The sequence below is a fragment of the Nelusetta ayraudi genome, unplaced genomic scaffold, assembly GCF_046127955.1.
Source record: "Nelusetta ayraudi isolate G7.1 ecotype Tasmania unplaced genomic scaffold, CSIRO-AGI_Nayr_v1 ptg000017l, whole genome shotgun sequence".
In the NCBI taxonomy this organism is placed as follows: Eukaryota; Metazoa; Chordata; class Actinopteri; order Tetraodontiformes; family Monacanthidae; genus Nelusetta; species Nelusetta ayraudi.
This window is the reverse complement of record NW_027466067.1, coordinates 1,870,823-1,897,436: the sequence shown is the minus strand read 5'-3', so window position 1 is coordinate 1,897,436 and position 26,614 is coordinate 1,870,823. Positions and strand designations below refer to the sequence as shown.

General features: G+C 44.0%; 2 protein-coding genes across 9 annotated transcripts in view; both read left to right on the top strand.

Annotated features, from left to right (window-relative positions):
• Positions 1-604: 604 nt before the first annotated feature.
• Positions 605-8,781, top strand: atf7b (activating transcription factor 7b). 5 transcript variants are annotated; one of them, XM_076024625.1, is made up of 12 exons: positions 605-794; positions 1,740-1,801; positions 2,209-2,305; positions 2,394-2,521; positions 2,654-2,791; positions 2,938-3,098; positions 3,490-3,586; positions 3,993-4,112; positions 4,275-4,430; positions 4,736-4,924; positions 5,342-5,447; positions 5,741-8,781. In XM_076024625.1, the coding sequence occupies exons 2-12, from the start codon at positions 1,754-1,756 to the stop codon at positions 6,016-6,018; spliced, it is 1,518 nt and encodes a 505-aa protein (XP_075880740.1). In that variant the 5' UTR covers positions 605-794; positions 1,740-1,753; the 3' UTR covers positions 6,019-8,781. The 5 variants fall into 5 exon arrangements, with proteins under 5 accessions (XP_075880740.1, XP_075880738.1, XP_075880741.1 ...); XM_076024623.1 differs by having other exon boundaries at positions 2,394-2,533; XM_076024626.1 differs by having other exon boundaries at positions 606-794; positions 2,941-3,098.
• Positions 8,782-10,688: 1,907 nt separating this feature from the next.
• Positions 10,689-26,614, top strand: part of dip2bb (disco-interacting protein 2 homolog Bb) — a 44,787-nt gene continuing 28,861 nt past the window's right edge. For 2 of the 4 annotated variants that reach the window (XM_076024629.1, XM_076024628.1), the window contains exon 1: positions 10,689-11,204. In XM_076024629.1, the coding sequence (XP_075880744.1) occupies positions 11,120-11,204 (85 nt within the window). In that variant the 5' untranslated portion in view covers positions 10,689-11,119. The remainder of the gene's footprint in view (positions 11,205-26,614) is intronic. The other 2 variants (XM_076024631.1, XM_076024630.1) reach the window with 1 other exon arrangement.

Here is a 26,614-nt window from a genome sequence, read left to right as displayed (position 1 = left end):
TTGCTCATGACGGTAACTTTCTGATCCAAAAAATTTTGAAAGGCAAATTAATTAATTTAGCCTGCTACTGAAGAATAAGTCAAAGACTGCTGAAGTAAACCGGTATGACCGCCGTCACTATAATATTGGGTGGCTTTCAAATTGGTACAAATTATTTTCCTGTGCATGCTTGAAAACGATTGATTTAATAGTTGCTGAAATGTTACATAAACCAAACTTATTTACTTGTGGTTCGCCACGTGATTATGTGTGTTTGTAATGAAGCAGCAATGCCTGAAAGAACCTGCATTAGTATGGGTATTTATTGCAGAAGATCCTTATTAAGTGTACCACGTTGAAAACCACTTTCTCATGTTTACTATCACACAAATTGTACCCGCACTTTTTCTATTATTAATTTTCAATAATTAATTGATCTTTTTTCAAATAAAATAAAAACTGGCCATACTATCACCTTGTACTTACTTACTTACTTACTTACTTAAAATGATATCAGGTTACATCAGCGCGCATGAGGTTAACGTGTCACCACCTCACGACATAACATAACCTGCAGGAGAAATGTGACGTCACACGTGAGGTTTTCACATCACCGTTTACTTTTCTGCCGACGTCAATCCCGTTGCGTAATAGCGTTAGGCCTAGCGGTGTTTTTCTAATGGAAGTGTCAAGAGTGTCAACAACGGCCAAGCAGCAGGCAGACGGCAGTACAGCAGCACCACACACTGTCCCGGAGCAAGGAAGGGAAGGGAAGGAGGGAGGGAGGGAGGAGTGAAGAGGCTCTCGAGGCGTCGGTAAGTTAGCCATATTACCGGATCGTCTAACGTTTAAAATCGTACTTGGACGAAATAGACAGCGGGACGCGGCGTTATGACACAACCACAGTTGAGTCGCCGAGCGCAGCCTGCTGCCTCCTCCTGCGCGAACTCACAAGACAGGCGACGCGAAGCTCCCATTAGCATTTAGCATGCTGCTGCTCAGCTAGCCGTGTTGTGACTGCTAGCTTCTCTAAAATAGAGGCTTCGCCACTCGTTTTTCTTTTCACTTTTTACTCTCCGTAAACATTTTTTACGATGCTCGCCTGTGGCTCTTTAAAAGTGACACAACTGTCAGCTTCGGGAAACGAAACGTTTTTGCTGTCGCTAGCGATAAGGTTGTGCTAGCGAGCAACAAGGCCCGTCTCTCTCTCTCTCTCTCATAAAGTCTCAGGTAACCATTTATGTGTCAATGTGTCACTCGAGAAGCTTCTCTCCGCAGTCTGCACACCTGCCTGCAAAGTCATAGAGCTGCGCTGATCGCTGTGTGACAGCAGCGTGTGACTGCGTGAATGTGGTGCCGTCGTTCGGAACGATATAATTGCTGCGATTGCTTGTCTTTGGATGTGCTGCCTCATCGTTCTCGCCCGTCACCGATGATCCGCGATCGAGTCTGACAACGAACCGTTCACAAACAGGCCGCTGGTGGACGGCCTGGTCATCTCCAGGTGTTGCACTTAAAAAACAATTCATGGGTCACCATGTGTCTCTGTGGTCATGTAATACACGCCAGCAGAGGGAAATGTCAGTGCTAACGTTGCTTATTATCCGAACAGGTGTACGTTATTACACATGTCGCCCAGACTGACTCAATGTCCAGGCCTTTACATAGCTGACCTCAAGTGAGGATTTCTCTCAATGTGAATCTAAATATGTGGAAAGTCAGCAACTCATTTGCTCAGTTTTCTTGTCTCCCTGTCTCAGAACACTTGCCTGAGATGGGGGATGACCGACCATTTGTTTGTACTGCCCCTGGATGTGGGCAGGTACGTGCTTGTGGTTTTGCCTTCAACACCTGAGTTTTCTCTCCTTTTTTCTTTTTTTCCCTTCTTTTTTTTCTTTTTACATTTTTTCAATGTTTGTTAAGCCTCCATCCAGTCCAACATCCAATAGGAATTGTTCTAGCACTGCTGTAACCATTTACTTTTCAGTGCTTATTTCATGGTTATTCAGCAAATACAGAATCATCGTTAATTGAATTGTAGAATAGCTAAGATTTATTTACGTTGACAACAATCTCGGAATGTTATTATTATTATTATTATTATTATTATTATTATTATTATTTATTATCATCATCTATCATTGTGAGTTATTATTTTATAATAGTGTAATTTGTCTCTGTATTTTCAATTTTACTCTTTGAAATTGCTCTTTTCATTTAAAACCCCAGAGGTTCACAAATGAAGACCACCTGTCAGTCCACAAACACAAGCATGAAATGACATTAAAATTTGGACCTGCCAGAACAGACTCTGTCATTATTGCAGGTAACCGTGGTGTTTTGTAAGAAAATTTGTTGCATTGAGAAAATCGAGGATGAGAATGATGGCTCATGTTGTGTCCTCGATCTTGCAGATCAGACACCCACACCAACACGTTTCCTGAAGAATTGTGAGGAGGTTGGCTTGTTTAATGAGCTAGCCACCTCTTTTGAACACGAGTTTTGCAAAGCACAAGAAGATGATCAGAGGACAAAGCACTCGGTAAGAAAACAGGTGAATGTATTTTTTTAATTTTCATTTTATAATTAAAAATACAAATAAGTTATTAGAAATGTGGGAAAAGGTTTTTTCATCCGCATTTTTTTTTTTTTTTTACATCATTTTCCCTCTCAGGCTCCTCCTTTACAAACACCATCTGAAATTAAAGTTGAGAATGAGGCCCCGCTGCAAGTGGATTTGTCCTCCCCTGGAAGCCCAGAGTCCTCGTCCAGCATGTCTGATGACAGCCAGGACTCAAGGGTGTGGAGCAAGGTAGAACACACACACACACATACACAGAGCTGGTTTTACAAATTCACTCTTGATTTTGGCTTGTTTCTGGATCAACGCGTGTCTCTATTTTTGCAGGCAATGTGCATATTTAAATAGAAGCTAGTTTGTAACGTGTGCTTTGCTAACAGGAGATCATTGCGAAGCCGGTGGCGAGCTCGACTCCCACCCCGACCATCGTCCGCCCAGGTTCTCTTCCCCTTCACCTGAGCAATGACCCGCTTCACCCAACCATGCCGTCTCCGACATCTGTCATCACGCAAGCTCCGCCCTCCAACAGACAGCTCAGGTAAATTGCAAACGAGCGTGTTTTTTTATCTTTCATTTGTTTATTTGTTACTTTTCGACCGCGCCTGTGAATCTCCACCTCCTGCCATCCATCGGAAACAGAAATTGCAACACAACATTGTGCCGTAGGCGACACTCTGGATTTATGCGGAAAGGAGCGCTCTGACCGAATGAAATTATCATGCATAATTTATGCTAACTTTAGCATGTCCAGCATGGTAATGCTAATCCTAATGAGGAGGTAGTGCTCAGTGGCCCCTGTTTTGGTTTACGTGTCGTGCTCAATTGCACAATGAAAAAAGTTGCTTATTGCCCCTTTAACATTAAGACTGTGACAGCAGCCGTGTGAAAGTATGTGATGATATTTTGTTTTGTCCTTGTCCCAATTGAAGCTCCCCAACAAGCTCCTATCCTCTGGTGAGACACCTACCGAATGGACAGACTGTCCCTCTTCTGCCCAGTCCTGTGCAGATGACCTCTGTGATATCAGTAAGTCATTTCTAAAAGCTTCAAGAAATTGCACACGTGCCCACACACACACACACACACATTTAAAACTTATCTAAGAAGTGGCTGAAGAGGGAGACACTCACTGTAGTATAAATGAATGGGTTGATGTTGTGCACAGTATCTTTGTGATGGAACAAATACCTTTTAACCTAGGAACACAAAAGGACGTATTTACTTACTTTATCAGGTTATTGCCAATACACTTGTGTACGCTGTATGTCTTATGTCTTTACTTACCTCTTTACCCCCTTTTGCTTTTATAGCTTACTTTCTTGCCAGGAGGTGTTCACCAATCTTTTTTTTTTTCTTTTTTTTTAATTTTGCTTCCCCTGTGATATATCTGCATTTTTCTAAAGGTCTTCATGTTCACTGTTTTCATCCAAAGCTCGCAAGGCCGGCAAACTCGGTGCCAAACATCCCTGGCATTCCAGGGCCGCCAGTGGGCGGGGCTAGCAGTGGCTCATCTTCGCCATCTGGGTATAGCCTACATTCTGAAGCCAAGCTGGTGAGATCTTGTCATCCTGTTGTTGTTTTTTTTCTCTTTTTTTTTTTTTCTAAAGGTCGCAATGTTTCATGCAGTATTCTCCCAGCGCACGCACCGTCATCTTCACGGGTTCTTGAAACTCTGCCTCATGATTGAACAGCCTGCACGCTTTGTTGTTTGCAGCGGCTCAAAGCAGCTCTGAGTAATCAAGGAACAGGGACACAAGATGGGCCCGGGGGGGCGGCGGCGGGCTCCCCCATCCCTGCTGTCCCCCAGCGACCGGAGCAAAGTCAGCAGCCGTCTCAGAACTCTGACGCACCGTCGCCTGCACAACCGCAGGTAAGACACGATCGGCAGAGTTTTTTCTGATTAATTTTTAATTGCCGTTTCATTGCAACTAAAGTTTGGATTTTGATTGTGTCGCCAACACACAGTCACTGCCGATTGTAACTTAGATCAACACTGAAACGGCAAGAAATGGTTGTGAATTATTCTGCTTTGCACAAGAATGTTTTAGGACGTCATTTTCTCTCTATTGGTCTTCTAGCAGCTCTTACAGTGTTTGAAAGCCTTTGACCAAACGCACGTTCCACCACGATCTCACCCCGCTCTCCTACTGCTCTCCTCCCCCCACCATTCCGCAGGTTTCCCCTGCTCAGCCGACAGGAGGCCGGCGACGGCGGGCCACGGAAATGGACCCCGACGAACGGAGGCAGCGTTTTCTGGAGAGGAATCGAGCGGCCGCCTCCCGATGCCGGCAGAAAAGGAAGCTGTGGGTGAACTCGTTGGAGAAGAAGGCGGACGATCTCGTCAGCATGAACGTCTCCCTGTCTGTAAGTCCTCTTGCCACCACCACCACCACCCCACCCCCTCCACAGCACTGTCCCTCCATGATTTAAAGGTCCAGTGTGTAAAATATTCCAAGAAGCTCGCCTGACATTGTGCTTTGTATTGCTGGCACTGTCAGACAGGCTTCTTTAAAGGTTAAGTCAAGTGGCTACATTTTAGATCGCGGTGCTCACCCTCTCACCCTCCCTCTCCCAAGTTTGCCAGTGAGCTACAGTGGCCTGCACGCCCAAAATTGGATATTCTTCTTCGTTGGTTTATTGTTCACCCTGAATACGAAACGCACTGTCAGACGACCTGGATTGTCCGCACCAGGCTTCCTTAGAAATATGGTAGTCCGAGATGGCAGCTCACTGGGAGCAAGACATTTTATTCTCGTTTGATTTTGTTTTTGCCGCCGGCAGAATGAAGTGACTCTGCTGAGGAGCGAGGTGGCGCAGCTCAAGCAGCTCCTGCTGGCCCACAAAGACTGTCCCGTCACCGCCATGCAGAAGAAAGCAGCCTACCTGGGTAACCACCATCACCACCACTCACCCTGTCCGTCCGTCCACCTGTCCGCGTGCGTGTGTGTGCACGTGTCTGTCTGTCTGTCTATATGTGTGTGTGTGTCTGTGTGTGTGTGTGTGTGTGTGTGTGTGTGTGTCTGTCTGTCTGTCTGTCTGTCTGTCTGTCTGTCTGTCTGTCTGTGCACGTGTGCGTGCGCGTGCGTCTAGTCACGATCCCATCAGCCATCCCGCCTCCTCTAACGCTGCTCTCTCCGCCCGCTCACCTCTGGAAGGGTGACTGTGTCTGTGTGTCTCAAGCTGCAGGAGGAGGAGAAGAGTCGTCCCGCGACGCTGCGGCCGAGCAGCTGGGCTCCCCGGCGGCCGTCATCCGGCACGGCCTGTCGCCCCCGGCCTCGGCCGCCAGCCCGGCCACCGCCGTCTCCTCCCCCGCCTCCGCCGCCGCCACCATCAACGGGCTGAGCGTTCGCGCCGCCGAGGCGGTGGCCATGTCGGTCCTGGCAGGCATGGGCTCGGGCCAGCCGGGGGGCGGGATCATCGACGTGCCTCTGGCCCAATCGCAGCCCACCCTGAGATGATCCTCCTCGAGACGCGGGCGGGCGGGCGGATGGGCGGATGGACGGACGGATGGACGGATGGACGTGAACTCAAAGGGCACACACACAAACACAAACACACACACAAGGGGAAGGGGTGGGAGGGGGGAGGAAGCGGCCCTGATCAAAGACTTCTGAATGTGTGTCCTGGAACCCTCGGTGTGCTTCTCCTTACCACTGCAGGCAGTACTACTGGCTGGTGTCGTCGGGGACGTTGTTGTGACATACGCTCATCCATACACTTTATTTAATGCCAAATTTACCAGCCTCCTGCTCCAACCCCTCCCTCTCTTCTTCATTCTTTTTTGTTTTACCTTCGCCGCTGAATCGGTCTCTTCTCCCTCCCACACTACATGCATCCCGGAGCTGAGCTAAACCTCCGTATCGGAAAACCGTATATTCGTTCAGTATTAAAAGGAGACTTAGCTTTGTCATTTTGGGAGAGGGACAAAAAAAAAAAAGCTGCAGGCAGCAAGACAATTGCTAGGACGGGGAGCAGGCGGGAGGAGCCGGGGAGCTCTTCATCAGATTCTTCTTCTCTCGGACATCTCGGAGGTCTTTTCGGTGGAGGGTCTGCAGGTGAGAAACAGCTGGACTGTTGAGAAGGTGGCTGGAGATGGTCCTCCTCCACTCACAGCTGCTCCACCAACTTCACACCCCACCTTTTCTGAGAAGCTCCACCCCTTTGTTTGTAAATATGAGCAACATGGCAGACACTTGCTATGCAGGGTCGGGGTTGGTGTCTCGTTGTGAAAGGTCGTAGATTGGAATGGATCATGTGAATGTTTCAAAAAAAAAAAAATCTGCTTTGTTTCTTTTCATCTCACCCCAGTGACGCTGTTTCATTCCAGCTCTGTGAGGTTGATTGTTGTTCGAGCTGACGGTTTTAATTGTATTTTTTGACTGTAACAAAAAACAAAAATCCAGATATTGGTCACTGACATCACACGATGACGTAATTTGAGATTGTCTGCTGGGTCTCCGCCAGAGGCGTTCTGGGAAGTGATTCTTGTGCTCTTCTCTCGTTTACCTGCTTTTTAGTTCTTCCTCTTTTACGTCAAGTGTTCATTTTCCCATGAATTCAAATGACTTCTTAGTGCGCTAGGGTCGGGCAATGCGACGAGTGAATCAGTTTTGTAACATAGAAAAAGAAAATAAAAAAATAGCAGTGACCAAATTTTTTTTTTGTGTTTAAACAAAAAGCATAAATGGTTTTGACCTACGACGGCTGACAAACTCGGAACCCTCGCTGATGTAACTGAAAACGCGACACTAAACTGAAGAAGGGTTTCACGGTTGGGGAGGGGAACAAAAAAAATTGGCTTTGGTCGTCACAGTTTAATACTTTGCCATACAAAGATTGCAGACAAATGCAAATAAATTACAATTTGCATTTGTAACAATCACACAACGGGAAGTGGCGTGTGTGTGTGTGTGTGTGTGTTCTGAAGGGTGGCGAATAGAGTGCGGCCCGACTGGGAAGCTGCTGGGAGTGACTCTCGTGGGGCGGGTGGCCCACCCCTCGCCGCAGCACATCAACCGTTTGTGTGCATAGTTTACCTTGTGAGTGTGTGCCTGACTTTTCTACCACCGTTTTTTAAGCCATCTAGAGTGAGCGTCAACATTTAGTCGTGTACGTATCAAACCCAACGGACTGCATGGAACACAAGAATCGTGCGGCGAGCCTGAAAAATACCACTTGTTTTGCGTGCGCTTCGTTTTACGGTTACTGTCCAGCCATCGTTTCTTTTTCCGCCCCCCTCACCCTTTTTCTCGAATGAAATTACTGATGCAGAAATTGTGCTCGTGTAAAGGTTTTTATCCGTGGTCTTGCTGTAACACACTTGACATGGTTTAGCTGTAGAGAGGCCCTTTAACGACCGTAATGGAGCCTTCTAGGTTTTAAACAGTTTTCCCCGGCATTTCAGTTGAGGAAAAAAGTAGTTGGATATATTTTTCTATTAAATGTCATTCTTCCTGTGTTCAGCCGTTTGACTTTGGAAGGCAGGGTCCGTGGTTCTGCACTCGGCTTCACCAGCTTCCAAGGTGCATGTACACTAAAAAAAAAAAGGAAATAAAAGGACTAAAAACATAAAGAACCTTCTGCCAATCCTGCAGTTTGGAGTGCAGCTTTATTTGACCCATGTTTATTAGCTTCAACCTTCTCCTAATAAAAATGGGCCACAGTCGCTCAATGCAGTTGCTCTCAACTGAAGTGTTGCCAGGAGCTTCTTGATGTTTTCTAGTCTTTTTCACTTTTAATTTCAATTTGTCATATTGACCAAGGAAATTATGCACTTGAGGGTTTTTGTTTGTTTGTTTTGTTTTTTTTGAACAGGATCTGCGAGTAGTGCACTTGTGTCGGGAATTACACATCTGATCTTGGATGCTTTCAAATATGAAATGAAATTGCATCACGTGTCATGACATAGACTTATGCCAGGTGCTTATTTGGAAACGTGTTGTAACGCGGAAATTTTTTGTACCACAATGTACTTCCAAGGCAGTCGAGACCCCCCCCCGCCCCGACACACACACACACCTCCCACCATTTGTCAATGTTTTTTTCCTTTCATAGTTTTTTCCGATGTTATTTTTCTGTTGCCATATCAAGCCGGTCCATTATTATTGTTTTTTTTGTAATTGTACTTGTTCATCCTAATTCCTTAAAACTCGCATCTCAAACCCTCTCACAGTGTAAATGTAAATAAAACTGAATGCAATGAATAAATGACACACATTCTCTCCAACGCCTACAGAGTTTAACCTTTAACCTTGAAGGTGAGGTAATTAACAAAAAGTGATGCCTTAAACCGTCAATACTATTTTCATGAAATGATCAAACACACCTTACTCTAATAATCATAGTGTGTAGTACATTTTGTGTAATAAACACAAACAATCAAATAATTATTTTACTTTTGAATACTTTAAGGAATATTTGACAGGCTTTATGTTTCCAATATACCACTGTTTATTCACTTGTCCCTGTTTTTGGAAATGGTTGTATTTTTTCTTGGTTTTATACAGGAACAACTTGTTTATGTTTAACAGAAGTTCAAAAGGTCCTATGGGATTTTTTTGAGTAGACACAACCAATATAGAAAAGCTCATTCAGAATTGGGGATGAAAAAAAAATTCTTTAAAGGAATATACTTCATATTTCCAATAATTCCAACCATCTGAATAAACAATGATAATAATCGTTATCATTGTCATTGTCTGAGCAGCCTGAGCTGCCAGGACCCTCTTGTTTTTCTGACCATTCTTCTTCTGAGGAAATCTTTCTTACAATGCCAAAAAAAAACAAAAAACCCCACCAAACTTAACTAAAAGGTCTGATCCTATTCCAAATTGTATCCACAGTGGCTGATTCACTAAATCTGTCTGACACAGACCGTTGCTGTGCAGCTGGCAGTTATAATTACGCAGTGATCAGCCACTCCAAGTACCATATCTTGTTTTCAAAGATGGCAGTCTGACTAAAATGGAGTCAAGTTACATTAGTGCTCGTGTCTTGCGTGCCTGAGTGAGTCTTTATGTGCAAGTATATTTAACGAACACAGTAGCCTGGCGGTTTGTGGGTAGAGGCCTGTTGATTCATGTCTGGAGCCTCCTAAACAGTTTGCCAGGCAAAACTGTCTTAATCTTGCTTGCAATTAAACAGAAGGTTGTCTTGCACCATGACACCAAGGATGTTACTAACTCTGAGTAGGTGGACTCATCTCCATCTGGCATGCAGTGATGGTAAAAGTCAGATATCTGAATTTAAAAAAAAAAAGTGATCAGGGGCCGTGTTAAAGAAACTTTCTTTAGTGATTTTAAATCAACTCATGTTGGGAACTTTAAGTCATCCAACTCCTGAACAGTAACCATTGTTACTCTGTAGTTGCTCAGCAATGAAAATTCACATGCAAAGCAAGCAAACTTTATTATTTTTTATTTCTTTATTCATTTTTTACAATTTAACCTTAGCATCATTTGTGCAAATAAAAAAATGATTCATTATTTTGTCTTTTCATTAAAAATTATTTGATAAAAAACCTCAAAAACTAAACAAAACTTTTTTTCTTTTTTTTTTTAGTAATAACAAATTGACTGTCATTCCGACCATTCTGACGTTTACTTGGGTTTCTTGTCTACTTTCAACAAAACTTTGCCTTAGCTTTGCTTAATATTTACATCCTTTTTGACTGCGCCACCCTTGAGGGTGATTCAGGAAAGAGAACATTCGCCTGCTAGCAAAAGTGGTCTGTCGTGTTTACGAACTAACGCACCAAGCACACATTCAAAAACGCCTCCCAGAGAAATACAGGTGCACGAGGCAGCTTCTGGTCTGGCGAGGGAGGGCTTTCCTGCTGCATTCACATACAGCCCGGACATTACAGTTTACCTCGCGCTGTTACCCGAACTGTGGGGAGATAAGGAAGGAAGGGTTGCACTTCGGGTGGCAAAGTACGGAGTCCTTTCGGATACATGCCATAGCAAAGCGTTTATTAGGGGAGGTTAATTATTTTTTTTAAATTATTATTATTATTATTATTATTATTATTATTTTATTTTTTTTTTTTAACATTCGCCATCCCTGATATACTTTCAGTATAGAACAGAAAGCCAATGTGTGAAGGTAATATAATTTTAATATCAGAGTTTGAATGAAATAATTCCTCTAGCTAGCTTAAATTGTTGTTGTTTTTTTGCCGCACTGCTTGTCTGCTGCTGACTGTTGGGACTCCTGCTTCTCGCTGCTTCTCCTGCTAAGCTTTGAGAACCCATCGATAGATGGAGCACGGAGTCTGCTTCACTCCACCACTGTCACAACGATCTCCATCAGCCCTGGTCATGTGACTGATATACTCCTCTGGCCAGTTTTTCCCTCCCTCCCCCCGCCACCCCGCCGTCATCTCCTACAGTCATGGCGGTGTCGGGGAGTCACGAAGATGGAGTAAACACTGCGACGTCCTGATTTTTTTGATTATATTTTTTTGTATTCTTCCGCTACCTTGCCGGACTCTACCGTGCTGTCATCCCGCCCGAGACGTCGCAAACCCTCCGCAGCGCTGCCGTGCTGCTCGCAACAACCATGGCCGACCGCGGCGTCGATCTGTCGGCTCTGCCTAAAGAGGTCAGAGACCAGCTGGCCGAGTTGGATCTGGAGCTCTCCGAAGGTAAGCTGGCTGGGACTCGGTTATGGGGAAGCGGCGTCTGTGAGGGACTGCTTGAACCAAGTTCAGTTTTGGATTGTGTACTTGTGTGAAGTGTCCTGTTCCTGCTGCTGCTGCTGCAGCTGCAGCAGTGGGACGGGACGGGAGACCAGCGGGCGATAAAAGCCCACTGACCTCCTTTTCCAGGCTGTCATACCTCCATCACATAGCGATGCCTTTTGCCTTAATGGAACACGGGGTAGCAGATGGCTTCGTATGCTAGTTCAATACATGTATTTTCTTTTTTTTTATTATTATTATTATTCTGGCATATTTATCTTTACTTTTAAATCCTCGGTGATGTTGTTTTGATTCATATCATGTACCTGAATTGCTCACATAGCCGTTTAAAAGAAAGCCATAACTTGACAGCATAGTGTGTGTGTGTGTGTGTGTGTGTGTGTGTGTGTGTGTGTGTGTGTGTGTGTGTGTGTGTGTGTGTGTTTTAATCGATGCTGTGGCTGGCGTTATCCACAGCATCGTGGTGCTGCTGCTCTCAACTGTTCCGAGTCCTGAAGCTGCTGCACATTGCATTGGCTGCTGAGGATGATGAGGATGAGGGTGAGGAAGAGGATGGATGAGGATGAGGATGGCTGTGGAGAAATGGGAATATGGTGCCGACTGTTATGCAAGTCCCCTCTTCTTCGCACTGTGAATCACACAGTGCAGCAACAGCAGCTTGATTGGTGCTGTGCAGCTCTCAGGTGCCCGGGGGTGGATGAGTAATGTTACTTCACATGGATAGCCAAATGATGGGGGGTGGGGGGTGCGTGTGTGTGTGTGTTTGGGGGGGCTGTATTGGCTACTGATGATGCCAGCGTCCCTTTTGCACCCTCAGACGCATGCACAAGAGCTAGCGAAACGATGGGACCCTCAGCTGAAAGGAGGTGAAGGAGCTCCTCCTCCTGCTGAGACGGGACGCAGGTCGTCAGCACCATCCACCTCCACTTGTTCAACCTCTTCACAACACTTAGTTCCAGGAACAGATGCGTCAATATTACAGTAATAATGATAATGATAATGATAATATATTTTATTTGTAGGGCACTACGTGGCACTCAAGGTCGCCTGACATTAAAATAAATACAAAATACATCAGCAAAAACATATTGTTTTTCTGTGCCTGGGCCTGTGGGCCTGTGTTTACACGACCCATAATGTTCTCGGACTCATTAAGACACATTAGAGTAAGAAGCCACATAATAAGTGGGGCATTGTCGAAATTGCAACACATCGACGACTCAGCTGTGAAAAAAATCCCCAGGAAATATATTTTAATTAATTCGTCAATGATCGGAGTCTAGCAAGGTTTTTTTTTTTTGCGGTTTGACCTTAACTGCTGCTACATTTCAAGGTTTTTGTGTAATAATAGGCAGCAATTAAGTACGTGATAATGAGTGCAGTTAATGAAGGCTGGGATGTTGACGCTCCGCTCAGCACAGGGGGAGTGAGAAGCAGTGGCTGAAGGGAAATCATGGCGCAATCAAGTGTGCACTTGATAGTGGCAGACAGTGCTATCAGTCATTAACCACGTTTGTCCCACATCAATCACACACATTTACAAGGAAATAAAAACACTTGTGGTTTGAGAGGATGAAGGCGTTGCAAAGGAAGGGTTGAAAGGTAGCGCGAAGGGGGGGACAAATCAGCAAGTACGTGGTTCCTTATGGAAATCACATGAAAGCATCATAGGTTTGTTTACGCATAAGCACAGGTAGTTGAAATGCTTTAACCAGCTCCACTATTGACAGGATCTAGTGATGTATTTGCATCCCTCTGGGTCACAACGTTTTGTTAGCGTTTCAACAAAACCATGTGCTTTTTTTTTCTCTTAATAACCAAATAATACTTAGTAATACTTTGCTGTAGGGCTCTTTTTCATGATGTCTATTTCATCTAAGATTGATTTAACATAGCAGCTTATAAACTCCATTTTTAAGGAGCTAAAAAAAACAACTTAACTAAAATAGCTAATGGCAGTTGGAGACGCAGACAGCCTGTGGCACAATTACACGATTGCTGAGGGTTTGACGCTTTTGAGGTTGGATTACAGCTGGATTCTGAAGTCTTACAGGTTTGGCTGAGTTTTCCAAGATGACTTGTGCCAGAATTCTCATAAAGTCATGTGACCCCCACCACCACCTCCCCTCCCAACGGCAGTGTTGGAGAGTAATATATTACTAAGTAATCCACGACTGTAATTAAACTACTTTTTCAATAACGGAGTAGTGTAGCGAGATGGTAATTATATCATAATTGCTTTATCAAGTAACGTGTCCGTTACTTTTCCGAAATATTTTGCAAGCTGTAAATGTCTTATTATCTACAAAATGTCTGAAATTTAGAAAAACAACCTAAGACAGCGATGTCGCAGATTATTTTAACGATATGGGCAAAAGGTACCAGTGCTGTGCATGACTTTGTTTTGTGGAATGTAGAGTTTGTGTTCAGAGAGCAAACATTCATTCATGGTAAGAGGACAGAGGCAATATTTGCAATAAAGTTCATTCCAAAGCACTGAGCAACTGTTGCTTCTTTTAACTAAAGTGATTAGTAATAAGTAATTGATTACTTATGAAAAAAAGTAGTTAAAGAAGTAATTAGATTACTTTGTAAGGAGTACTCTGTAATCAGTAGTTGGATTACTCTCATGGAGTAATCCCAACAACACTGCCCAACGGCAGCCGGGCAGGGCGAGAGGTAAAGTGTCTCTGGCCTCGGCCTCTGGGGGATGGCAGGCAGAGCTCAGTGGTGGGTGAAGTCTCAATAATGATGAAGGTTTGCGTCGTCCAGATGCTGCTGCGCTCGTATTTCCGCATCATCCAATCCGGCGCGATGATGCTCTTTTCCGCTTGCAACGGCGGCTCGACACGCAGCGCTGACGGGACGGAGCAGAGTGAGCGGCAGCTGGCTTCCCCATAAGTCCCTTAATGTTCTCATGGGTATCTTTTACAAGGAAACAATCAGCGCATTGTTTGTCCTGACACATGGGACCGCCGTGTTTGCAGCGAGCGGACGGAAAATGTGCATCAATGAATTCTTAACGGCAACGATGAGCGCGAGTCTGTTTTCGAGTGCAGTGCGATCGACGGGGAGAGAGAGAGAGAGAGACACAGAGAGAGAGAGAAGGAGAGAGAGAGAGAAACTCTGACCTCCGTGACTGTAAGGACACAAAGAAAGCTATTGAGGGGATCAAAGTGTTGTTGGTGATTGAGCCCGACTGGAATTTGGAGCACTGAACTACAACTGTTTAAGCTGCTCAGCTCAGGAGCCCGTGGGCACTGCCGGCTCAGCTGCCTCAGTGTTTATCATGCATGTGAGTGGTGGGCGAGCGAACCAGTGATGGACGGCTCTGGGTCAACTCTGTCCACACCCTGGTAGAATGCACCCCCCCCCCACCACCACCCTCCACCAGCTTCAGAATACTATATTCATTCTATTCAACGTTGCCTTGTAGCTGCTCTTCATCATTCTCCCAAACATTGCTGATCGCAAGTGTTTTAGATTTGAGGAGTTTGTTTCTCTTGAATGATTGTTGAATAAGCAGCTCATAGCTTGAGCTCCGGCTGGAGTAATGTTCGGTTTTTGGTTGTGCACATGCAGCCACCACATGCTGATTCAACGCGGGGCCGAAGCAGCAAGTGCACGACGAGTTTTCATTCAGTTGGTGTTACTCTGCTGCAGCCATGAGAGCAGCTCTGTAGGTATTATTTCAATCATCCGTCACTCACTGTCTGGCTACTTTTAAAGAGTAGCCCAGTGCTGTGCAACAAAGGAAACTAGGTAAGAGTTACAAACTCACAAAACAACAGTGAGAAGTGGGAAACGGAGGTGGTGAAAGTATTCACATTTTGTACTACAAGTATGGATAGTTATGTAAAAAAAAAAAATACTCTAGTAAAAGTAAAAGTTCTGATTCAACTCCTTTACCCAAGAAAAAGTAAGAAAGGACAGTTTCTGAGACATTCTTACGTAAAAAGTAAAAATGTTTTGTTGATTGCAAAAATGAAAAAGTTATAAGAATAATCTGGACTGAAATGACTGGCATGGATACTTTTTAACTGCTTTGCTTTCTTTGTCAGCACAACCAAACTGTAACTCAGTCATAGTTATGACCAGTGAACCATTATTGGATATTTACACTTATTACAAATATCAATGTCATTTTCAAAATGTTTTATTTTTCTCTGTACTGAAACAGTACTGAACTGTGACCCCAAAGCCGAGGTACTCTCAAATAATCTCCCCGTAATATATCATCCATTTTAGTATTGAATTACACAACAGTGCCAGTAGCTCTACTTAAAGCAACGCATCTGTATTAAATAATAAGTGAGTTACTTTGAACAGAACAGTAAAAAGCATGTTTTCCAATGTAAGGAGTAGAAAGTACAGCTATTTGTGTCCAAATCTAGGTAGAAAAAGTCATCAAAAAAAGAAATACTCAAGTAAAGTACAGATACTTGAAAAATCTACTGTACTTTGTTACTTCCCACCTCTGCTGGGAAATGACATCAGCTAGAAAACGCAAATATAAAAAAAAGGGGGGGGGAGATGAATGTTCTTTCGATATGACATCATATTCGCCGACCTCCTCCTGACTGCTCTACTGTGGAAAAAAAACAATTGCCAACCGTCAAGCATATGTGTCTGTGCTGTGACAGTGAAAGGCACCACTGTCTCTGGCGTCTGTCACACCCCAGCCTGCCCAGTGGAGGCCAAAGGTTGGCTGTCAGCGCTGAGGTTTTATCCGCCGCCGACCACAGTAGTAAATACAATAAACTTTTTAATGACGGTCGTAACGGCGGCTCAGTTGACTGACTTTCACTGGGTTTGTTTTGTGTGTACATGGATGCAGGGTATCAATGCTGGATGTTTGATATCGCTTTTTAATGAAGTCATTTTTCAGCGTGTTTCGTATTTTGAACACTGTCAGCCAAATTTCCTTAAAGATATGGCGGCGCAAGATGGCGGCTACCTGGGAGCGAGACCTTTATTGCTCTATATCTGAGAACCATTCCGAGGGTAGAAAACCAAATTACTTTTATTGTATTGCAAGTATACACTTTTATTAATGTGTTTATGGGCAGTATGTAAAGCTTTTACCAATATAAAAATCATAAATCATCCAAATTATAAATCAAGCCAAAGTTTACACACTGGACCTTTAAGTTCTTAGTAAAAAAGCCACACAGCAAGAACCTTCTCTGTCTCATAGGCACCGCTTATGTGCGTGTTATTTATGTGACCATGCACATAGGATGTTAACTTAAGTTGACAGCAAGCTGGCTAACGTGAACACCATCGGCGGCTTTGTGTGTTTTTGTCAGCCCTGCCATTCCAGAAGAATCACAATCACAACAGAATCAGAATCATGCTTCAATGTCACAGGGTGGAATTTGTTTACACCGTCTGGTCTTCGACACCTCACGTGGAAACATTCAATTTGAAGGACCCGTTATCGTTGTTGACATGATGCAAAACCATAGTAAATATTGTCGCTCCCTCGCTGCTCGACGCTAGAAGATGAACAAATGGAAGTCAGCACGCGGTGGCATCAGCAGCTGTAGATGTCACAGTGATTCACGGCGCTGCTCTCCCATGATTCCGGCCGTTTGCGCAGCCCGACAGCGCGCATGTGCCCGCAGCCTGGGATTGTCTGGCGCGCGGCAAACACTTTCCTTTTCTGTCTGCCTCCGAGAGGTCGAGCTGGATCTTGTTTTGACTGACTGACTGACCGGCGGTCTCTTCCTCTTTCCTCTCGGAGGAGGAGGAGGAGGGCGGCCGTGTCCTTTCATCTCAGCTGCTCATCTTGGGCCTCTGTTCCGCACAAGAGCAGAAGGGTAGTGGAGGAATGAGAGATTACGCTCTTCCCTGTGTCTGTCAATCTAGGTCACAGAGCATCAGGGGGCAACACGCCTGGCTCATTTAGCCAGTGAGTCACAGCGGCCTGGGATCTCTCTCTCTCTCTCTGTCTCTCTCTCTCTCTCTCTCTCTCTCTCTCCCATCATCACAAGCACCCCTGCTGCTCATCAACCTCATGTTCGTACTGTTTGTCTTTATTTTTTTTTTTTTTAAATGCTCTTTTTTTTTTTAGTGGTGATTACATAACCTGACATGGATGTCACCGCCAAGTCCAGGTTTAGTAAGATTGTAACGACGTGCAGTTTAGAATAATCAGTTCAGATCATGGAATTTATATCTTGGTCGTCGTCTAGTGAAACATCTTTTACATATCAGAACATAACCTCGGTTTTCCAGTGTCTTTGTAGTGTTTTACCGATGCCTTCATCACAACACGGTATGAATAGAAGCCATTTGCACGTAGGCTTTGGGCTTGAAGCCCTTTTCTGAAGGAAAAGACTTTCTTTTACAAATAACAGAAAGCATTTCACAGTTTTGACCATTTCTGACTCACTGAAAGGTTCCATTCTTTTGTTGTGGCCCACAGTAGTGGTAAAAAGTTTGAAGAACCAACCTTAAAATGTTCGTCCTAATTGTTGTCATACAATATTTGTGTTTGCATGAGAGGCACACACATGGAAATCATTTTGTTGTTTATTGTTAAGACCAAATAAGAAAACCAAATTTCTTGTTCTTGCACTCTGGATGTGTTGCAAAGGGACGTCGTCATCTTGCTGAAACATCCAGTTGCGAGCTGGATGGAACAGTGCAGCACGTGAAGCATGTGGGTACATGTTGGTGACTGCACGAAAATGAACTGCGCTTGTAGACCTGAGGCTGATTATTGGCGCAATACAGTACATCACTAATGCACAAAGTGTCCAGAAACTTTCTTCCACACCACTGTGAGGATAGTTAACATTTTTTGTGACAAAACGAGGCTAGCTTATCTTTTCTTCAAACAGTTTATGATTGGTCCTTTGCACACGCAATACTTGTCAGTTGGAATAATGCACAGCAGGTAGTGATTCTCTTGGTGCTGTTTACGACAGGTCAGGTACACATGAAATTTAGCCACCATGTTTGTCCTGTCGGGCTTCTTGGATGGACATGAAGGTTACCAAGGAGTTCAGCCAGCTTCAGTTATAGCTTGATGGACACTCATGTAGCCTCTTAGTATTTGAATGAAGTGCATAATGTCCCTCAGAAGAAGCCAGCACTCCAGGCCTCTCACTTCATGTTCCACTCTCTACAAACAAACCCCTCACATCAACCAGATAGTATTTAATTGTCCTAAATTATGTAACATCCCTCGCATCTTATTTTGCCCCTGCGCCCCATCAGCGCAGCCGTAAACATGAAGGCTATTGGAGTCTCTTGTGCTGGAGCAGGCTGAATAATTTAGATGAAACACAGACACTGTGGCTGGGTGAAGAGCACAGCCAACTGCAGGTGGGCTCTGCGGTTCACACGGCTTTGAAGCCCAGCTTCAATAAAAACAGAATCAATCAGCCCTGATCTGTTTGTTCTTTTATTTCCTGCAGCTCGTGGCTGAATGTAGTAGCACTCAGAGAGATGACAGAGCCAGTTGGCGAGGCGGGGATGACGACTGGTCACCGCACTGGCCACTGAATTATTGAAAAGTGCCAAGTGGAAGTAGCTGCCAGCAGCACGTGCTGCACTTTGTGCACACCAGTTACTTTGCTTTTCATATTATGTCTACAGATGGGCTTGCTTTTATGTCATGCTCTGAGTAGTTTTGTGCGTCAATGGGCCAGAATGTAAAATTTGGCTTGATTTTTTATTTTTATATTGATTCAAGCTTAAGATACTGCCCATAAATACGTTAGTCAAGTCATTTGGTTGACCTTTAGAACTGTTACTCTTACTCCTAGTTAGCTGCCACCATCATTTTTTATAAGGAAGCCGGTCTGACAGTGTTGTAAATACACAACGCACGGTCGGGTGGGCCTCCTTAAATACCAGGGATCCTGAAAAGTTTTCCACTTTCGACCTTTAAACTGTTGCTGATTAACAACAGAGCGCTCAGTTTCATTTCTTTTGTTAAACAAAGTTGCCCAAAGATTAAAACAATTTGTAAAAGTTACAAATTCAGATTTTATTTTTTTTTACCTAAGCCTTGGCTCATCCTTACTTCACTGTCAAACTCTACACCTTCGTGCTCGCCTGCATCATTTTCATGCTGTTCTGTTCTCGTGTTCCGTCGAGCCTCCCACATGTCCCGGGTTGCCATGGCCGAGCCCCCTGTGGCCTGCCCGCCACCCCCCAGCACGCACACACCCAACCCCTTGCACGTTTATTTGCCAATATTCCATAAACCCTTTTCGATTACAGCGGCCACACGCTGGAGCCACACTGGCAGCGTTAAGCTCGTTCCAGAGGAAACAAAAGGTTCCCTTTCAGCGTTCTAACACTTTCCACATCATGAAGAAAATGAAAATGTGACCTAATTCTGAATCTTATCTGACCATTATCACAGTTTAGCTACTGACTTCCTTTATGTTTAAAAGTCCCTGAAAGATTCATATCTAAAGTCTTACTTAAAGATAAAAGAGGAATAATACAGTTGCCAGTACTGATACATTATTTCATAAGAAACTCTGTGTTCATCTCTCTTGAGGTGAATCACCTCATGCGGTGCCGTGGAAGCGTCGCGTGGAGCGCAAAAAAAGGAGGATTTGCTCTGCCTGTTTCATGCGGTGTGAAAGTGGCCTCGCTGCTCAAGTGCGTGAAGTGTGAAGTGTGAAGTGTTGGGTGTCAGGTGTGTCGGCTGGCCAGGCCCTCCACCTCCTCCTCCACCTCCTCCCACTCCTCCACCTCCTCTCACACTCACTCACTCCCCCAGATACAAGGAGCAGAGCCTCAACACTGACGGATGGAGGAGAGCCGGCGGCTGAATCACTGGATTACCTGTGTGTGTGTGTGTGTGTGTGTGTGTGTGTGTGTGTGTGTCAGAGTGAGCAGCTGGCTGTGTTTTTAAGGTGATTGAGTGGGTTGACACTGGAGTACATTACCTGGGGTTGGCCACACCTTACCTGCTGCTATTTCAGTGAAAGAGAATCATTTGAGACCTTTGAGTGTGGGTGTGTGTGTGTGTGTGTGTGTGTGTGTGTGTGTGTGTGTGTGTGTGTGTGTGTGTGTGTGTGTGTGTCCTCAGCCTTGAAAACTCTTTAGTGGTTTACTCCCCATATAGACCCCGTCGTACCAGTTTGGCCTGAGTCGTTGTTTGCACGTCTGTTGTCAGTCCTTCTAAAGAAGATCATGGTTAATAAATACAATCTTCATTCTTTACTATTGAGTGACATTAGCATGTTGAGACTCTTTCTTTTTCTATACTTCACTGTATTTGGTCACTCATTGGCTACGTCGGTCGAAAAAACAAGAACTCTGTAAGTCAACTTTGTCCGCACCAGGTTGGCAAAGCACGCTTGACTATAGTTCAAGAGCTTGAAGTGAGTCAAAGGGACACAGTGCCATTGTCCCTTGGTCACACAGTCTGACCCTTTGGCATCATACACTGCTATCATTGAGCCATAAAAGTAGTAGTGAAAGTCCCCCCCCTTGCAGAATGCTTCCTCTTTATTCCTCTAGTCTGTCTTTGTCGCTTTCAAATAATATTTGATCAAAGAAGGAAAGATTCAAATGAAGACGCACAGCGGAACTTTACAAAGCGTTTCCCACATTTCTTGTGATCCAGCTGTGAAAATGCATTCAAAGCTTATTATCACTAGAGTGGAACAGTTTTCAAGTTAGCACAGTTGCCTTTGGCGAGCCATGTTTCAAAGTGTGAAATCAGATCACTCTTATAACCTTACTACATACTTGTCTTATGTTCCCTCTGCAGTCGTGTCTGGACGTGCGGTTTGAACCGTTGGCTCATAAAAGGGCAGCATGCGAATGCGTGCACAGACGCGCAGCTGCTTTTTTTTGGTAGGGGAAAAGATGATTGGTTGGTTAGCTCTGCATAGTAAAAAAAAACAACAACAAAAACAAAACACATATCTGGCATTGTTTTGCCAAATCAGTGGGAAAGCAATGTTGGATGGAGTTGGATGCGAATCTGAATGCTGGACAACATTATCTCACCCTTCGGCACAGGAAACAGGTACAAGAGCGTCACATGGATGTAGTTTACTTAGCAGTAGTTTACCCCAACTGCCAGGAGTGTGCATTCTCCAGCTTTAAGTTAAACCCGTTTGCCACCATGGTACCTGTTTCTTTCACTGAAGTCTAGTTATGTTTCCTCTGGATTGGTTGATACAATGTCATTAATGTGCTGATATTTGTCGTAGCAAGAGAACCTGCATTCTGCTACTGCTTCTTAAAGTTAAGTGTGTAATATTTGGAGATTTTGAGAAGAAACCGCAACATCAAGTGGTTACGTTTTAGATCGCAGTACCCACCCTCTCACCCTCCCTCTCCCGAGTTTGCCAGGGAACTACGGTGGCCTGTGCACACAAACCTGGATACCAAGTCCGCCCTCTTCTTCGCTGGGTTATTTGAAGACGTGAGTGTTCACCCTAATTACGATATGTAATGTCAGGCCAGTCCACACTGGGCTTCCTTAGAAATAGTAGCGGTGCAAGATGGCAGCTAAAAAGGAGGATCAATACAGTAAGATCCTTATTGATGTATGTATATTCTTATTTATAAATAAGAACTATTGTAAGGGTAGGAAAACCAAGTGACCTTTATTGTACTGTGGGTACACACTGTTATTAATGTATTTATGGGCAGTATATTTAGCTTTTACCAATATGGAAATCTTAATTCAGGCCAAATTTGACACACTGGACTCTTAAAATGCATGTTGGGTGTTTTCAATGACATCCAATTGACCAATAAACAGTATCTACAGGTGCACAGACGTAAAGACACATTAATTTGGTTGGGGAGAAATCCAATTTTATTTGGATAGCCTTATTTCTTAAAGGCAGTTACAGTTTACACCCTTTGTCCTGAATTGAACTTGAAAAACTAAAACACCCCAAACAGGGAATAAAGGAGAAACCTCAGAAGAGGGCTCCTTCTCTCTGGGATGGGTAGACATCCAGATCAAGTGAAATGATATGAAATTGCATAAATGAAAGGAAGATGCAGGGGTTCTGGTGGCCACCAGATTAAGTCCATTCCACATACTACAAACTCTGGGGTGATAAATTAGTCACGTCTCGTGGCTCCAAGCTGGTGACGGGAAGATGAGGTGGCTGAAAAAACAGACGAAACTGTCCAGCCAGCGGCAAGAGCCATTAAAGAAAAAGAGAATTCAAAAAAAAGAAGACAAAACGGATGATAGCTAAAGGTTCCTCTTGGTAGCCAACGCCAAGAGGCCTGATAGAAATGTGGCTTAAGAACACATGAGTTCGCTCTTCATTTGCTCTCATCAAAGTGTCCATGTGAAACTGGAAGAGAACGATGAGAAAACTGAACGGGAATCATTGTGTCTTCATTTAATATTTACAATTGTTAGGATGTTTCTTCTATAACAGACAACATAATGTTTTAGATGTTATCGTCGTACCTTTACATGCTTTACATGCAAAGGTACAAACTAGACTATCTAAAATAGAAATAGAAAGAGAAAATAGATCTAAAGTATTTGTGTGTCTCTTAAAGAAGAAAAATACTAACAGTCGTCTTGGAGAATGAGATGTTTAAACTGCATGAGGACCATGATGTTCTTCAGTAAACTTAAAGATTTATACCAAATGTAAATGGAGGAGGGCTTTTGGGTAAAAAAAAAAAAAAAAATGCATTGAAAGGTAAAAGCAGATCTGAGAAAGCAGCTAAATGACATGGAAAGTGAGAGGAGAAACTCTAGAGGGGGAGGGAATAGAGGTCGCTAGCTAATTGCTATTCCGACAAAGTGCCTGTGGGGCAGAAGTGGGGAGTTTGTCTGGCTGCAATTCAAATAAATCCTGGTCTAACCAGCATGGGAGAGAGAGAGAGCGATGTCGCACACTTACAGGGAAGCTTTGATGTCCCTCTCGTCGTAGTGTTGTGGAAACAGAAATACAGCTGTGCTGTTGGGGGAACACGCATCTGATTTTTAACTCCTGCGGCGTGTCGGACGAGTCGAGACAGCCTGACTGCGACTCGTAGCGCGAGGACGGACGGACGGACGTGATTGGCCCAGCGTGCGAAAGTGGGTTAACAGGAGAGAGAGAGAGGGAAAGAGAGAGAGAGAGGGAGTGAGAGAGAGAGAGAGGGAGAGAGAGAGGCCCCTGTTTGTCCGTCCGTCCGTCCGTCAGTCCGTCGTCTCTGCAGAGATGTGCTTTGCCTTTTAAACAGGTCTTCCTGTTTACTCGTCTTGCAACAGATTCTCTGTGCAGGATTTCAAATGACAATTCATCACCTGGGATTCCTTATTTTAATGATGCTCTTATTGTCTATGCTGTATTATAATGAACTAATTTGCTGGTGAATGACTGTGCAGTCGAGAAAATGAATTTCCATCAGGATAAATCTATCTATCTATCTATCTATCTATCTATCTATCTATCTATCTATCACTCTCACTCACTGCTTGATCGACATCTCAGACAAATTAAAAAAAAAAAAAAATCTGCCTTATTTTCATTTCCTGGCCGAGACGCTGCAGCCAGTTGCCTCATGAGGAGTTTTTAACCCTTTAGCTGCGACTGTTTCTCAGTCCAGCCATGGAAACAGATGCATTTCATATATCGTCCAGATGGAAGGGTGATTGCTTTTTTTCCATTTAATACCGTGCCAGAACCCCTCCCCCATCACTGACTGCATCTCTCCCACCCTCCTCCCTCCCTCTCTTCCTCTGTGTATCTTTCTGCAGAGAAACTGCCTGTTCACATGAGCTAAAAATAAATCATGTGACTGAGTGAGGCCAACTGTACCGCTCATGCATTACTTATGGAAGTGTTTGCTTTTTCTTCCATTCTTTCCTCGGGAAAAAAAGGAAGAAAAAAAAAAAAAAACGAGCCCCGGCTCCCAGAGTAGATATTGTGTTGGGCCGAGTTGTCGGGCAAAATCCTCCCGACACGAGCAGCTCTCTCTCCCTCTCTCTCTCTCTCTCTCTCTCTCTCTCTCTCTGCCCCTCTCCTGTCAGCTTGTCTTCAGTGTGTCAGCAGTTTGTGGATGTGCACTTTGCAGGCTTTGGCTGCCAGCTGGGTCGCCTGTGCGACGTTAGCATGTTCTCCCCATCGGGGGCGCTGTCACTTCCTCCGGTTCCCAAGGCCCCCCCCCCCCCCCCAAAAAAAAAAACAAAACAAAATGTCAAGCGGTAGCTAGCTATGGATGTGACCATTGGTGGATTTGTTTTTTTTAATCTCCATATGTCAGTCGTTTGATGAGTGGAGCCTCTTCCAGGGCGAACCCCGTCTTCACCCACTGACAGCTGGGAGCACACCGCCCGCCCCTCCCCCACCCCTGGACCCCCACCTTGCAGATGAGTTGAGGGATCAGTTGAGGATTAGTGGTGATAGATACTAAAGAGTCGATCAGCCTCTGGGGTTGGATCTCCTTGTTGTTTTGCATGATCAAAGATATTTTAATTGGATCATTTTGCGCCCATCCTGAGTGCTTTATTGTCCTAAAAACTTAAAAGGGCCTCAATTGTTTGTTTTTAAATCTGAATTGTTCAGAAGTGTTTGCCTCAATTTGAGAGACTGGTTATCACTGTTCCTAAAACCAGTGCTGTTTTTTTTTATTTTTTTTTTATTTTTTATGTTGTCAGTTTTTTTTATGTGAAGAAACAACAAAACAATAATTGTTTGCATTGTCCAAAAGTGACCCTTTAGTTATTATTATTATTATTAATCTCAGTCTTCCATCCATCCAACTATCCATCCATTATGATCTTTTACAGTCCAGATATCCCCACATTTGATCGCTTCTAGCCCCTCTTGGCTGCATACACCAACCAAATCCACAGGGTTTTTTTTTCAAGCTGCTCCATGAATATTATCTTCACCATACAGTTAGCTAACCACCAGCCATGGGTTAGTTGTACTAGTTGTGTAATTGTCTCACCCCAACCCAAAAGCAGCAAACCTGGTGAATATCAGCTTATTTGTTGATTGGCCCGTTTTTCTGCGCATTTCTATTAATTTCATCTTTTTTTTGGAGAACTGAAAGCTCAGCTCCCTCAAAACGAAAACTCAGCAAAACAATATCAACAATGAACTCAAACAACCTGGTTTACAAACCCAAACATACTTATATTTATACTTTTATTACAACTTAGTCTTTGATCTAATCGTGACATTTTTTTTTCTCTTGTGTTCAACATTATTTGGTTTATCAATTCACTGGCAAGGCCTTTCAGATTAGCACCCTGGCCGGGTCAACCAAGTGTTCTTTGCTGGCCTGATAAAGGACTGTGTAACTTTGGTAGCCTGCCTGCCTGGCTGCCTGCCTGCCACTCCTGCACAATAGCATGATAGCAATGACAACACTTCACAAACCAACGGCAACACCTCTCGCCCAGGCTCCCGTCACAAGCTAGCTCATTAGCCTGTTTTGAAAGCTACATGTACCAAAGACAAGGTCGTCTCAGCAGGTGCAAAAGAGGAAAGAGGAGGTGCAGAAGGGACGAGGACGGCTGTGTTCTCAGGCAGACAACTAAAGTTCCATAATGCTGAACCAGGCCAGCCAGATGCGTCAATGAGTTGTGAAATCACTTGTGTTAAAGTATATAAACTGCACGGTGCTTTCTCAACCTTCATCCATCAGAGGGGCTCCAGAAGTGAAGGCCAGTGAGGAGGGTGAGCCTGGCTTAGTGCAGTCCTGTGACAACGGCATGTGATTTGCTGCTGCTGCCTTCCTGTGCATCAGCTCACATGAAGCCTTGTTGTTTACCTTGTAGTTGGAGCACCGCCATCCCAGGATCCTCCTCAGCAGATGTCGTTTGTCACTCGGAGTCGTTTCTTTGCATGGTTGTGTCTGCCAAGTTGAAACATTCAAGGATTTCATTACGTGTCACATTACAAGAAATGTTGCTGTGCCAATAGCAAATATAGGGATTAAAAGAAATGAAAAGTAAACTTAAGAAAGGGTGTGAGTGTTAAAGACAATACAATGCCATACTACATACTACACTACCACTGCTACTGCTACTACTACTACTAATAATAATACATATGTATATTGTGTATATATATGTATATATACACACAAGCATATGTATATGCATATATATATATATATATATATATATATATATATATATATATATATATATATACACACACACACACACACACACACACACACACACACACACACACACATGTATACATGTGTATATATATATATATATATATGTGTATATATATATATATATATACATATATATATATATATATGCATGTCAGGTTATGAGATGTAGCCCATTGCAAACATTCAGTTACAGCCCAGTGCCATGAGCACTTTTCAGACACTCTTTGCAAGTGGACTGTTTGAATCAGAGTTTATTA

Coding starts and splice junctions, on each gene's coding strand:
- atf7b (XM_076024623.1), top strand. CDS start 1,754: ATGGGGGATGACCGACCATTTGTTTGTACTGCCCCTGGATGTGGGCAG. Junction 1,802..2,208: donor CTGCCCCTGGATGTGGGCAG/GTACGTGCTTGT, acceptor TTAAAACCCCAG/AGGTTCACAAATGAAGACCA. Junction 5,448..5,740: donor GAAGAAAGCAGCCTACCTGG/GTAACCACCATC, acceptor GTGTGTCTCAAG/CTGCAGGAGGAGGAGAAGAG.